At 55.5% G+C, this 15029-nt stretch overlaps 1 protein-coding gene across 1 annotated transcript; it reads left to right on the plus strand.

The window, feature by feature from the left end:
* The first annotated feature begins 848 nt into the window (after positions 1–848).
* Positions 849–13049, plus strand: Aire (autoimmune regulator). Its single transcript, XM_028860446.2, has 14 exons — positions 849–1064; positions 1427–1601; positions 1824–1979; positions 2380–2454; positions 2929–3042; positions 4298–4446; positions 4630–4710; positions 5822–5937; positions 6880–6979; positions 7652–7834; positions 8782–8903; positions 8997–9093; positions 11342–11410; positions 12665–13049. Exons 1-14 carry the CDS (start codon positions 930–932, stop codon positions 12743–12745), a joined length of 1653 nt encoding a protein of 550 aa, XP_028716279.1. The 5' UTR covers positions 849–929; the 3' UTR covers positions 12746–13049.
* The last annotated feature ends 1980 nt before the right edge of the window (positions 13050–15029 follow it).

Below are 15029 nucleotides of genomic sequence, written 5' to 3' on the forward strand. Positions count from 1 at the left end.
TGCCTCCCCTCCCCCCTCCCCCCAGTTATTTTTTTCTATGCCTATGAGTGTCTTGCTTACATGTTTTTGGTCAGCACATGCATGTAATACCAGTAGAAGCCAAAAAGGGTGTCGGGATCCTTTGGAACTGGACTTATGAATCAGTGGTGAGCCATCATGTGGGTGCTGAGACCCAAACCCAGTCCTCTGCAAGAGCACCAAGTGCTCTTAAGTGCTGAGCCTTCTCTCCAGTCCCCTTTCTTTTTTAATTCAGTGTGTGTGTGTGTGTGTGTGTGTGTGTGTGTGTGTGTGTGTGTGTGTGCATGCTTGCACATGTTTGTGTGTATGGAACTAGAGGTGAGCATAGGGTGTTTTCTTCAGTTACTCTCCACCCAAGTTTTTGAGGCAGGTTCTCTTATGGAACCTGGAACTTATCCGTTCAGTCTGGGCAGTGAGCTCTACCCAGGCTCCTGCCTCTGCCTCCTCAGCACTGGGATAACTCAGGTCCTCAGGCTTGCCGGACAGGCAAATTATCCACTGGGCCATCTTCCCAGCCCGTCCTAGTTTTTACCCACAGACAGGACCCTCTGTTTCCTCTACCCCAGTTTCCTTCTTCCTGTTTCCTCTACCCCAATCCAGGGCTCTACTCCTAGCCCAGACAGCTGGATTCCACAAGAAATGAACCAGCGGTAGGACAGTCTCTGTCCCGAGCCTGCAGAAGCCGGGCCCTGATTGGCTCCAGGGTGAACAGCAGCCTCTGCTCTTTTCTGGTTGAAAGTATAACAGAGACGTGGAGCAAGGCCAGCGTCGCCTTTCCCCAGCCGGGGAGTAGGTATACACGCTCACAGGAGCCTCTCGGGGATCGCGCCAAGACACCCCAGGTAGCGGGAAGGAGACGCGAGCGCGCACGGACCAGCAGGGGGCGCTGACGCGCAGTCCGTGTCGGGACGATGGCCGGCGGGGATGGGACGCTGCGCCGCCTGCTGAGGCTGCACCGCACCGAGATCGCGGTGGCGGTAGACAGCGCCTTTCCGCTGCTGCACGCTCTGGCCGACCACGACGTGGTCCCAGAGGACAAGTTCCAGGTGGGCTCCTAGCCCCTCAGCGCCTCTCAGTTTCCCCACTCCTCTCCCCACAACCTAGATCCCTCCCAAGCCTTCCAATACCCATGCTCTACCCATCCCCACCCTTCCCAACCCCCATGCCCCAACCCCCAACCCCCGACACACACACACCAGCCTAGGGGTGGCCCCAGCCCTCCTCAGGAGACCTTTCCAGGGCAAATTTCAGGTGAGTCCCCTAACCTCACATCCTGTGCACTCCCACCTCCCCACCCCCCACCCCCAGGGTCCAGGGTTCTGGCAGGAATAGGATGGTCTCCCTTCCAAAAGAGGCAGCAGGGATTGGAGGTAGGGTGTGCACAGGCAGCCTGATACTGTCACTCCAGGAGACACTCCGGCTGAAGGAGAAGGAGGGCTGCCCCCAGGCCTTCCATGCCCTGCTGTCCTGGCTCCTGACCCAGGACAGTGGGGCCATCCTGGACTTCTGGAGGGTTCTCTTTAAGGACTACAATCTGGAACGCTACAGCCGCCTGCATCCCATCCTGGAGGGCTTCCCAAAAGGTGGGCCTGTGCTGACGATGGTGCCTGCCACCTCGGCCTAGCGGGTAGCATGGAGGCTGTGGGTGTAAGTTGGAACGTGTTTTCGGGGAGCCACTAGAACTGGTGGGACGGAACCAAGAGCAAAGAGCAAAGGCCTGGCTCACCTTCCTCAAGAGTGTCCTGGTTCTAGAGCCTACCCTGCGGAAACGGCTCTAAGACAGAGGGCCCTTGTTCCCGCTGCAGATGTGGACCTCAGCCAGCCCCGGAAGGGAAGGAAACCCCTTGCTGGTCCCAAGGTCTCAGTACTGCCACCCAGACCCCCCACCAAGAGAAAAGCCCTAGAGGAGCCTCGGGCTACCCCACCAGCAGCCCCGACCCCCAAGAGCTCTGCCAGCCCAGGTACTCAGGGAGAGGAGCTAGCCAAGGTTGCAGGGCCCTTTCCAACTGTCTCTCGGGAGTTTCTGTCTCACTGGAGCCTGCCCAGGGCCACTCTGCTAAGAACCACAGTCACCTCTGAGCGCTGGAGGAGGCTCACCGCCTCTCAGCTTCTTCCTGTTCTGAAGGCTGCGTTCCTGGGTGGTGAGGCAGGCAGGTGGTTTTGATTTCGTTTCCCATTGAAAAGGAAGCAGCCTAGCGCAGCTTAAGAACCCTCAGGGAGTCAGGGAACCCTTGATCTGACCCTACCAGGTGCTCTCCCCCACCTCACTGTATATATACCCTGGGACCCGCCAGCACCACCCCAGCCCAGAAAGGAGGATACCTCCAGGCTGCCTCTACTCCCCCCCACCCCACTTCACAGGCTCCCACCCAAAGACCAAGCCCCCTAAGAAGCCAGAGGGCAGCTTGGAGTCACAGCGCCTCCCCCTGGGGAATGGTGAGTAAGACCGAGAGAGCGAGGGGCTGAGTGTGGAGGTTGGCAGGCATCTGATCCCATTGGCCTCAGCTGGATGCCCAAGCTGAAGAAAGCCGGGCCTCCTTGGTTCCAAATGTGTTGTCGGTCATCACCCCACCCACACTGCCCTGGGTGTCTCCGTCCAAATCTCTGCCCATTTTAGTACTCCCAACCTTCCGGGCGGTCCAGAAACATAGCCACGGCAAAAACGATTCCTGCTTTTCAGCTGGGCCCCGCCTTGTTACCGTCAACCCCGACACCGAGCCCAGGGATTCCCATAGACCCATGCACCCCTCAAGATGGCCAAGGAACCCTGTGCCCCTAGCACATCATGAGGTCCCCACATCATGAGATACTTATTAACCTATCACTGTGCTCCACTCTGCGAACACGGCAGTCCCACAGACCTGTGCTTGTGCATGCTCGTGGGCAGCCACTTGAGCCTACCTTCTCCAGGAATCCAGGCCATGTCGGCTTCCGTCCAGAGAGCTGTGACGGTGTCCTCCGGGGATGTCCCAGGAACCCGAGGGGCTGTGGAAGGAATCCTTATCCAGCAGGTGTTTGAGTCAGGTAAATGTGTGGGAAGCAGGGTGCCAGGGAGACCCAGGCCCTCAGGAGCTGGCTCTTGAGCAACCGTGGCCGAGGCTGAGGACAAGGCAGCCAGTGTGCCTCATGAAGTTCTGCTGGCTTTGGAGCATCGGCAATGATGCTGAAGGCCCCCTACCTGGGGAGATCTTCTGTCAGGCCAGGGGTCCATTGTCGCATTCAGGCACAGAATGCCCACCTCCTCATCAGTGGGCGCTGCGGAGTCACAGCTGACATCCTTAGACAGGTTTTCCACGTGCTCCAGTTCTCTCAAGTGCTCACACTGCCCACTGAGGACAGCCCACCACACCCTACTGCCCTTGCCTCAGGCATGTATGCCCTGTCCAGTCCTCTCAATATTTACCCAGGCTCCTCCCACAATGGCCTACCTACTGGGTAGGCTAGCAGGTCACCTTATACAGCTACCCATGTCATCTGGACAGGACAGAGCTGGGGGCAGAGTCACTCACCATTGCAGTATCTGCTCCACAGCATCTCCTCCGTCCTGGACACTGGACTTGGATGCTGTGGATAGCCAGAATGGCCTGGGGGCTGATGCCAGTCCTGGTCCATCTCCATCAGAGCAGCCCCAAGAATCTTGTCCAACTGTTCTGGGGATATCATAATAAAAAGTTCCAGGCTTATCACAACAGATTCCAAAGTCGAAGTATAGGCAGGCACCCATCCCGCTGGAGGCTAGGGAGGGTCCCTTCTCTGTCTCTAGCACCGAGTGCTGTTGTTTTTCTTTCTTTTTTTTAATATTTATTTATTTATTATATATACAGAAGAGAGTGCCAGATCTCATTACAGATGGTTGTGAGCCACCGTGTAGGTGCTGGGAATTGAACTCAGGACCTCTGGAAGAGCAGTCGGTGCTCTTAACCACTGAGCCAAACCTCCAGCCCCCCGAGCGCTGTCGTGATGCTTGCTTCTGGGCCATGGCAATGTCTCTCTAGTCTGACTGTGTGTCTCTGTTTTCCCCTTTCCTTGTTAGAACATTGGATATAGTTAGGGTCTAGTATGACATCATCTTAACCAATTATATCTCCAAAGCCCCCGTTTCCAAGAAGGTCCCATTCTGAGCTTATGAGTGGACACTATTTATCTCAGTAAATTCCAGCAAAGAATCCCTCGCTGTACCCAGAACCCAGGCCTCAGACTCGGCTGTGGTTAGGGGGTGGGAAGGGATGGTTCTGCCAGATGCCTAGTGTGAGCTCAGGCCGTTTGCCTCTCCTCCCAGGAGGATCCAAGAAGTGCATCCAGGTTGGGGGCGAGTTTTACACTCCCAGCAAGTTTGAAGATCCCAGTAGCAATGCAAAGAATAAGACCCGTGGTGGTAGCAGCCTAAAGCCGGTGGTCCGAGCCAAGGGAGCCCAGGTCACTATTGCTGTAAGTATGACCCAACTTGTCCATCTCTGGGGAGCTGGGCCTTGGATAGCCTCCCGCCCCCACAAAACAGCCAGGAGTTCTTCCTGGGGGTTGGGAGTTGCTTCCCAGAGGCACCTAGTTCTGGTGGCCACATGGATCTTCCCTGGCCCTGCCTGCATCATTCTGATCCTGTGTCTCTCATAGGGTAGAGATGATCAGAGAATGGGCCAGCAGTGTGGGGTCCCTGCCCTTCCAGCCCTTCCCAGTGAGCCCCAGGTTCACCAGGTAAGCCCCAGGAACAGGAGAGCCTGGCTTCCCCACCAGCATTCAACCAGATCTTCTGTCCCTAGTCCTGGGCATTTGGCTGCCTGGAACACAGAGGTCTGAGCTCTGACTCATGAGGGGCTCCTCCCTTCCTCCTCTTTCCCTCCCCCTCCCCCTCTGCTCTTTCTTGGAAGTGTTCTTTCCAATGATGCACATTGGGAGATTTCAAATTAGTCAGAGCAGATGTGGTTTATGCCTTTAATCCCAGCACTCAGAAGGCAGAGGCAGGAGGCAGGTGGATCTCTGAGTTTGAGGATGTTCTACAAAGTGAGTTCCAGGACAGCCAGGACTACACGGAGAAACCCTTTCTTGAAAAACAAAACTATATATATTAAAATAAAACCACACATTCACTCCAGACTACAAAAAGCATCTTAGCTGGGGTCGGGGTTAGAGATGCTGCTATTATAGAGTATGCGGGTTTCCTGGGGACACGAAGCTCATCCTCTCCAGCACCACTGGCTGGTTGTACCTGCCACCATTGATTGATTATAGGTCCCAACAGCTCAGAGCCAGGCACTCTGCGGGCCCCAGACATCAAAGGTTGAAAGGTCCAGTTCTGCCCCACTGCACAAAAGTGCCTTGGGTACTGGGGCCCTGTGGAAGCATTCCAATGGATGTAATGGTCACTGGGCAGGGCCAGCATAGCCTGGCATCTGGGAGCTTCTTGAGGAGGTGGTGTCCAGACTCAAAAGTACCTCTATCCTGACAAGCATAAGGTAGGGAACTAGCGGAGTGACAGTAGGTACCCAGGGCTGACAGGAAACCCCACAGACCCATCCGCCTGCTGTCCTACTAGGTAGTTGGGGTCCACCTAGGGGACTGCCTGGTACCTAGCATTTGCATTTCTTCCCGAGAGGAACATCCCCTAGGCCTGTTCAAGAACTAGTACTGCAAAGACACTGGGCAGCGCAGAGGTCAGCCAGGGGCCCACAAGCGAGCAGGGGGGGGGGACCTGGGAACTGGTCCCCCGGGGGTGAGCATTGCAGGAGACGCCCCTCCAGGGTGGGTCTCTCAGGCGGGCACTGTGCTCCCTTCTGGGTCTGCATGGGGCCCCCTCTCGCCTGGTCAGAAGAACGAGGACGAATGTGCCGTGTGCCACGACGGAGGTGAGCTCATCTGCTGTGATGGCTGCCCCAGGGCCTTCCACCTGGCTTGCTTGTCCCCACCTCTGCGGGAGATCCCCAGGTGAGCAGAGCTCCCCATTGTGGCTTGCCACTTGTGCCCCCCGGCCACCCTGACCCATCACTGTCCTTATCTGCTGACCCCACAGATGGATAGTAAGGGTCCTTCAGGAAGAGCCACGCTTTAGGGCACTGGCTATGGGCATGGTTGGATTTTCCTTCCATGCCACCTTTCCCCGTCCCTGCCCCATGGCTCGCTCAGGCCAACAGGCCTAAAGGTAACCACAGCACGATGCCCCAAGGCAAAGGTGGCTATATTATGCTTTCCACCCTAGATTCCTAGCCCAAACTCTCTTGGGCACAGGCCTTTTCCCAAGGCCCCCCTAAATCTCACTCCCAGGTAAGGTTGGGAGGACGACACAGAAACCACAAAGCTACGCTCTCTACCCCCATCACTGACTGCACAGGCCTTTGTTCTGGGGAGTGCAGCGGCCTGTGGGGGTCTAGCCTTGGCTCTGCCCCTTGTTTCACAGGTCTCTCTGGTCCTCTTCCATCAATCCTCCCCATTCTGTCCTTGAGGCCCCACCCCCATCCCTAGGGGAATGTGGGTGTTCTGAGGATGGAAACAATGTAACAATGTACCCCTGGGCCAGACCTATAGGCACAGACGCTGAGGTTACTAAGCATGGGGAATTCTTACCGATTAGCTGAGAAACAGTCTAGGGACTCTGACGCTCTGGCCAGGGCCACCCTCCAGGGTAAATAACCTGCACCTTACTGAACTTCCCTTGTGGCAACCTTCTCCACCGTTCCTGGGTTTGGTTTCCCATCTGTGAACGAGCATGGTGACAGGGAGTGTCCCCAAGCCGCCCCCACCATGCAGTTGGGGGGGGGGTGTCTATGGTCTCTGCTTTGTCCTGCATGCACCTCCACCATGCAGTTGGAGGGGGGTGTCTATGGTCTCTGCTTTGTCCTGCATGCCTGTGACTGGTGGCCTCATGTATAGTGGCCTCTGGAGATGCTCCTGCTGCCTCCAGGGCAGAGTCCAGAAGAACCTGTCCCAGCCTGAGGAGTCCAGGCCCCTGGAGCCACCTGCAGAGACCCCGGTATGCCCATGCTGGGTCACCCACTACTTCTCTCCCTCTACAGTCCTACCTCCTGGCTTTTCCTGTGAGTTCTACTTGCCCTTGCTGGAGTGCCGTGTTCTATTCCAGCCTGGACAACCTTCCTGGTGAATTCCCTGCTGGGTTGAGGGCCCTCGGGTGCTTGTTCTTACAATGGCTCCATTCCTCCTGCTCTGTGGACCCGACCCGGGGTACACCCTCACCGCTACTAAAATTCTCCAAAAAGCCTTGGTAGCTTTCTGTTGTGTTATGCCCTACATCCTGTTCGAAACCTAGTTTGCTGTGGCAGGCCCTGAGGCCACTGTCACCAGGTCTAAAATGGCAAGGATGGAAGCATTTGCTGAGAGCCATGGAGCCACACACCCAGATCTTCTTTTCTTTATCTTAAAATGTATTTTATTTGCATTGGTGTTTTGCCTGCATCCATGTCCGTGTGAGGGTGTCAGACCTCCTGGAACTCGAAGTACAGACAATTGTGAGCCGCCATGTGGATGCTGGGAATTGAACCCATGCCCTTCTTTTAACCACTGAGCCATCCCTCCGGGCTGTACCAAGCCTTTTCAACCTCAAACCCACCACAGCAGCCCAGCCCTGACTCCCCGGTGGTACTGAGCAGTGCCCTGTGGCCCCTGAGCGTTGACCCTTGCATTCCAGATCCTCCTGGGACTGAGGTCAGCTTCAGAGGGGACCAGGGGCCTGTCCAGGGAGCTCCCAGCCAGCTCAGAGGCAGCCATCACATACGTGAACCTGCTGGCCCCCCCTTCTGCAGCCCCCCTGCCTCTGCTGGAACCTTCAGCACTACGCCCTCTGCTAAGTGCTGGGACTGAGGGGCAGCAGGTGAGCGAGGGGGACCCCTGGGGCCTGGGTGCTCTCTTCTGGGAGCTCTGGACCTACAGAGTGGTTGTAAAGTCAGAACAGCTGGTGGCCCCTGGGGGCTAGGAATTAGAAAGGCTTTCCAGGAGTCAGGGAGGAGTCTGCCAGGAAAAACTTGTTTGACAAAGGGAAGGGGGGTACACCGGCAGGCACAGGGGCAGTGAGGAGAGCCCCTCAGGGGACTCAGGCGCAGCTCTCAGCCCCGCCACTCAGCTCTGATGTGCCCAAATCCAGCTGGGCTTTCTAGGTGGCCCAGCAGGTAAAAGGGCTTGCTGCCAAGCCTGAGGACCTGAGTTCAATCCCCAGGACTCACATGGTGCAAGGAGAGACTCACTCTGCAAGTGATCTCTGATCTCCACATGCTCACCCACAGATGAATAGTGAATTAACTAGAAAGGGAAGGAGGGAGAGAGGGAGGGAGGGAGAGAGGAAAAAAGGAAGGAAGGAAGGAAGGAAGGAAGGAAGGAAGGAAGGAAGGAAGGAAGGAAGGAAAAGAACGAAAGAAAGGCCTAGCTTGGTTATCTGGGCAATAAATCCACCACCACCACCACCACCACCACCACCACAACCACCACCACCACCACCACCACCTTGAGGCAGGACAGCAAAGGCAGAATCTCCTTGCTGTCTCCAATAGAATTAGAATCCCCCAAACCCTGCCCACTTCCAGCGGCCACATTCCTACAAGCTCTTCTGGAGCCCAGGGTTGGCAGGAGCATGGCTGGATGGACTGACCCTGGCCCTGAAGGCGCTTTCTGACAGTTGCTAGGGTCACCAAGGCATCAGAACTTACAGTCCCGCTCACGTGACTTGCAACCGTGAGGTTTCCGGTTAACCAGGGTTGACGGGGCTTATGGTGGGCATGGCACAGGCTGAGTTGCCGTCCACATTGCTCAACCATGCTCCTGCAGAGTACGGCACCCGGCGCACGGTGTGGTGTGTGCGGGGATGGCGTGGACACGCTGCGGTGCGCCCACTGTGCTGCGGCCTTCCATTGGCGCTGCCACTTCCCGATGACCGAAGCCCGGCCAGGGTGAGTGAGGTGGCGTGGGCGGGAGAGCAGCCAACGTCCCCACCCACCTGAAGGTTCTCGGACCCCCCAGCAAGCTTTTCCCCACTCCTCTAGGACGAACGCCCGCTGCAAGTCCTGCTCTGCAGATCCGGCTCCCACTCCTGGTGAGGCAGGGCCGACTTCTGCGCGCCCGGCCCCTGGGCTTGCCAAGGTCAGTGTGTGGCCAGTTGAAGCGGGATCCTGTGGGCGTGGAGAATTTAAAGCCGTACCCACTAACCTTGTGTCCCATTGATTTTTTTGTTTGTATCTTTTTGAGGCAGGGTATCACTACAGATCTCTGGCTGTCTTGGAACTCACTATATAGACCAGGCTGGCCTCAAACTCGCAGAGGTATCCTGCCTGTGCCTCTCAAATGCTGGAATCAAAGGCGTGTACCACTACATTTTTTTTTTTTTTTTAAAGATTAGTGCTGGGATCAAAGGTGTGCATCACCATACCCAGCTCCCTATTACTTCAAGACAGGATTTCTCTGTGTAGCCGTGGCTGTCCTGGTACTTACTCTGTAGTCTAGGCTGGCCTCGAACTCAAAGAGATCTGCCTGCCTCTGCCTGGGTGCTGGGATTACAGGCGTGTATCACTACCACCTAGCCAATCCCCATTAGTTTTATAAAGTGTTTTTCTATAAATAGATAGTATTTTGATAAGTTGAATCTATTTAAAAGGCAAAGGCTGGGTGTGGTGGATCAGAACTTTAACCCCAAGCACTTAGAAGTAGAGACAAGTTGGTTTCTCTGTAAGTTCAAGTCCAGCCTGGTCTACAGAGTGAGTTCCAGGTCAGCTAGGGCTACACAATGAAACCCTTTCTAAACAAAACTCAGCAAAGCTAAATAAGTAAATAAATAAGTAAAGTATTTTAAAGGGAAACACCCTTAATACCCCTGAACTCACTGTTGGTACTGGGTTCCTATGGACCTGGGAGTCCGTGGGCTTTGGTGCTGTATTTAGGGAGCTCTGGACCTACAGAGCAGTTGGCTTAACCCAAAACAAGACAGCTAGTAGACATCTAGAGGCCAGATCATCTGCGGAAGTTGGAAAATAGGAATTAGAAGGGCTGGACCTCCGGGATGACCAACTACTGCCCTGGGTGGGGGGAGGAGAGAGAGAGGAGACTCCAGTTGGAGAGGACAGCCTGCTAGCTATTGCCGACCCCAAGAGCCACCTGCCCAAGTCCTCACCCGGGTGGATCTCCACTTCACCCCTATTTTCACTGGCCCGGCAGGGACTGAGCTCGGGCTGGAGATCTGAGGCCCAGGGAGGGAAGAGCAGGGTCCACCTCTAACCAGCTGCCACTCTATAGTACTGTCCAGGCAGACATGGGCCCCAAGCTCGGGCCCCTAGCTGTCCCTCGGGCTCATGAGTGGGAGGGAGAGATCTTGGGAAGATGTACTATGCAAGACTGCAGAGTGCATGCACAACTCAGTGCTAGATTCCAGATCTCCATGGTACATCTAGGCCCCTGGCCGCAGGCTGGCCCTGTGTGACTGAGAAACATCTGGGGGCTGCATAGGAACCTACAGATACTAGGATTCTGCCAGTGGTGGAGGAACCAGGAAGTCATGGGACAAGCTTTGCTGAGCATCTAGAGCCGTAGTTTCTCAATATGTGAGTTGAACCACCATTCACAGAGGGTGCTTAAGACCATTGGAAACACCAGATACTTACGATTCTTTTTTCTTTTCTTTCTTTTTTTTTTTTTTTTGAGACAGGGTTTCTCTGTGTAGCTTTGCGCCTTTCCTGGAACTCACTAGGTAGCCCAGGCTGGCCTCGAACTCACAGAGGTCCGCCTGTCTCTGCCTCCCAAGTGCTGGGATTAAAGGCCTGTGCCACCACCACCCGGCAGATACTTACGATTCTTAACAGTAACCAAGTTACAGTTATAAAGTAGCAATGAAAATAATTTTATGGTTGGAGGTCATCACAACATGAGGAACTGTATTAAAGCATCAGGAAGGTTGAGAACCACTCTGCTCTAGAGTCTAGACACAAGCAGAGAAGATGGGCAAGTGAAAGTCACTTCTAGAACAAGGAAGATTGGGCAGCTGGGCCATCCCACTGGCTTTGCTGTGAGCTCCTGATAGGAGCCTGCACTCTGGGAGCTGTGTCGCTATGGCTAGGAGCACGGGTCTAAGTACAGCTCATGTGACCACTGAGAGCTGGTGACAGGCAAAGAGAGACACTGGCTGGGTCCTGGCCACTGTGTCTCTCTGGGGGGCCCTGAAGGCCACAGGCAGTATATAGGACAGGTCGATTTCCCCCACCTATCTGCACCACCAGCATGAGGATCTCCCTGTCAGTTTGTTCTGTGGTGGGGTACAGGCTGCTGCTTCTGCCAGCTGGAGCCTTGCTTCCGGATCCCAGCCTGTGCTAGGTTGGGTTGACTGTTAACTCTTTGGTTCTAGGTGGGGGACGACTCCGCTGGTCACGAGTCTGTTCTGCAAAGGGATGATCTGGAGTCCCTCCTGAATGAGGTAATACGTCGCCGGGCCTGGGCTGGGCTCTCAACCCTTTTACTGCCTCAAGCTAGGCAGCACTTAGCAGTCCCCGGCCACCCCGCCCCCAAAGCTGCTCTTCCCGGAACAGTGTATCACCATTTCCATGCAGGAGCCCCAGGGTGCACAGCCCTACGTGAGATAAGCTGGCTGCCTCCTACCTGTAGCCTTCCTCCTCCTCCCAAGAGCCCAGCACCTGGGAGTCCTATTGTCCTCAGGACCTCAGAACCAGGAGGACTTAAGCCCTTGACTATTGAGAGAGAGATCGTAGGGTGGTCTTTCAGAGACCCCTCTCTTACCTCTCCCAACTCAGGTTCCTGCACCATAAGATGGACGGGTCGGGTCAGGTGTGGTGGCCCAGGTCTTTGATTCCCAGCGCTTGGGAGGCAGATGGAGGAAGAACATGAGGTGGATGCTAATCTGGACTACATGATGAAACCCTATCTCCAAAACCTGAGGGGCTAGAGAAATGGCCCAGTGGTTAAGAGTGTTCATTGCTCTTGCAGAGGACCATGTTTGGTTCCCAGCAGCAGGGTCCAGTGGCTTATAGCTGTTTATAATTCGATTCCAGGGAATCTAATGCCTCTGGCCTACTCAGGCACCTGCCCCCCCCCCCACATACACACATTTAGAAATAGCAGGAATGCATTTCTTCTAAAAACTAAAAGGGAAGGGGAGGGGGAGGGAGAATTACTGAGAAGCCAGACCTTTTTAGGGCTCCATCTATTGTAAGGGCACAAACTCCTTCGGTCATTCCCACATCCCGGGTGGCCCTCTTGCTCTCCTCTATAGGCAGCCACTGGCACTTTGGGAGGCTCAGCTGGTCAGGGGACCGCCCTATGCGGCGGGCCACCGTGCACAGGCAGATCTATGGAGGTGCAAGAGACAGATGGGTCACCTAGCATGGATGGGCATTTGAAAACATGAGGACCACCCGCCCCCCATGACTTCCTAGTCCTGATAGGATGTCTGACTCCTGAGCAGAGAGGAAGGGGCAGCCTGGGGGCCAAGCCCAGGGATTATATGTTGCTCTAGAAAAGCACCCGATGAGGCGCCCTCCCTTTACTGGCATGTCCCATGGGGCCTCGGGTCTCAGTCCTGCACCATGCATTAGAGGGTCAGGTCGGGTGACACCTTCATGTCCGGATGGTCACAGTTCCATAGACATGGCGGAGTGGGCACCAGCTCCGAGGAGGTCCAGCTGGTCTGAACTTCTATGCCTCTCTCTCCCAGCACTCCTTCGACGGCATCCTGCAGTGGGCCATCCAGAGCATGTCACGGCCGCTGGCCGAGACACCACCCTTCTCCTCCTGACCCCAGGTGGCCCAGGAGGGTGGGCAGCACAGCGCTGGCCCCCACTCCACATCATCGGATGAAACGGAGTTGCCTTACACCTGCAGCCACTCTGTTCCGAGAGGACATGCTCTGTCCCCCCAGCAGCCGGGCTGGTTAGGACCAAGAGCTGGCAGGTTCCAGCTGTCAGTACTCTCAGCCTGCAGATGGTCCTGGTCCCTTGTGGGGACACAAGGCCATCCTGTGTCCTAATATTAAAAGTCACTTCTGGGGGGCTGGAGAGATGGCTCAGCGGTTAAGAGCACTGACTGCTCTTCCAGAGGTCCTGAGTTCAATTCCCAGCAACCACATGGTGGCTCCCAACCATCTGTAATGAGATCTGGTGCCCTCTTCTGGCCGGCTGTCATATATGCTGTATACATAATAAAAAAATAAAATCTTAAAAAAAAAAAAGTCTTTTCTGTGGGCTTTGAGGTGCTCTGTAGTGGGTGTTTGTTTGGGGGGTATCCATACCCCTGGTGCTTGACGCTGTGGCCGAGTGGAAGGTGTGTTCACTGTTCTGGAAGAGTAATGCCTTGAGGAAGAAGCACAAGGAGGCGCGAACAGCACTCTGTGCCCTTGGAGCAAAGCCTTGTCATGGTCTCCAAGGCGCTGACGGGCTTTGTCCCATCTCTACCCCTGCATCAGTCCCCCTGTGCAAGCCAGCCCCTTCTCCGTCATCCAGTCCTATCCAGGCCCTCGACACTCGGAATTCCCTGTCCTTGCCATGCCATGTAACTGGCTTCTCATCCTTGAGACCTCAGTCACCTCCAGTGTCACTGCATTTACTCATTTTTTTTTTTTAATTCAATCTCTGCTGTGTGTCTTCTATTGCTGAGCATCGTCCCAGGCAGGTTCCAGAGGGACATCCCTGTGGGAGGGGCAGATCCTGCAAACAGTGTGACCTTGGACAAAGCAATGACTGTGAAGCCGGAAACCGCAGGGATCAGAGGGGACCGGTGTGCTGGGCAACGGCTTGGGACCCTGGAGGAGGGCAGGGAGCCTGTGTGCAGAGGGGAAGACCTGACCTTCCTGTAGCACAGACACTGGGCATGGGGTTGGTACCCGGCCAGTCACAGTGAGGGCAGGGGTTTTGGGTTGTCAGAGAGATTGGCTCTCTGACCCTTTCCCTAGACTGTCAGCCCCTCCCCAGATGTACGGCTAAGCCCAGTCTTCAGCTCTCTCCTGCCCTCATCTCCAGATAGTGCCCTCAGATGCCCCCCCACCCCCATGGGAACTTTATGGCATATTGAAATATCCCAAGTGCCAGGTGGTGGCTGCAGATATCACCAGGCATGGGGGTCAGAGCTAGACCAGTGTCCTTAGCTAAGACATATGGCTTGTGTGTCCCTATGTGTGTCCTGTAGGGATAGCTAGAGGTAATGACCATGATGCCTAGTCCTGGGCACCCTGGTGAGTGCAGCTCAGCACTCCTAAAGGCTACAGGTGAGCGTGAAGGCAGCCCCTAGGGTAGCTGGCACCTGACCATTGTCCACACTGTTGTCACATACATGGGTGAGCAGCTGTTTGTGCCATGTAGGGTCAGAGGCAGGGGACAGCAGGGGGCGGAGGGGTCTCAGTCCCATGGATGCACTTGTACGTTCTTACTACGTAGACCAGGTTGGCCTCAAACTCACAGAGACCCACCAGCCTCTGCCTCCCAAGTGCTGGGATTAAAGGTGTGCGCCACTACACCCAGTTGCACTTGAACTCAGCATGGAAACTGTCACAGATGCACTTGAACTTAACTTGGCGATTGAGTGTCACAGGTATACTTTTCTAATAAAGCCGAGTACCACCGGTGCACTTGACTTCTCGAAGAAGCTGAGTGCCACAGGCGCACTCTGAACATCCTAACTTGGAGAATGAGTGCCACAGACACACTTGACGTCTCAGTGTGGGGGGTGGGTGCAGGAGGGAGGGCTCAGAAGCATCGGCTCAGAACTGTACATTGTGACACTTGGACACATGGAGCAGGGCTCTGCCTGAGTGGGTGTGAGCATGTGTGTGCCTGTCTGTGGGCACCCTGTTTACCACGGTGGGGGAGGGGGATTCCCAGAAGGTGGGACTGCAGCACACAGCTGCTGCTGTCCTTGTGAGATGTTCTGGTCGGGGAGGTCACCAGCAAAGTGAAGAGCTAAAGCCCCTAGGGTCTACCACCCTTGGTGGTGGTGGTGGTGGTGGTGGTGGTGGGGACTGGGATTTGCCCAGAAGCTGCCCAGGGTATCCCAAACACCGCCATGGTCATGCTGACATGGTTCCATAG

This window comes from Peromyscus leucopus, chromosome 16_21 (genome assembly GCF_004664715.2).
Source record: "Peromyscus leucopus breed LL Stock chromosome 16_21, UCI_PerLeu_2.1, whole genome shotgun sequence".
NCBI lineage: Eukaryota > Metazoa > Chordata > Mammalia > Rodentia > Cricetidae > Peromyscus > Peromyscus leucopus.

Coding starts and splice junctions, on each gene's coding strand:
- Aire (XM_028860446.2), top strand. CDS start 930: ATGGCCGGCGGGGATGGGACGCTGCGCCGCCTGCTGAGGCTGCACCGC. Junction 1,065..1,426: donor TCCCAGAGGACAAGTTCCAG/GTGGGCTCCTAG, acceptor CTGTCACTCCAG/GAGACACTCCGGCTGAAGGA. Junction 1,980..2,379: donor CAAGAGCTCTGCCAGCCCAG/GTACTCAGGGAG, acceptor CCCACTTCACAG/GCTCCCACCCAAAGACCAAG.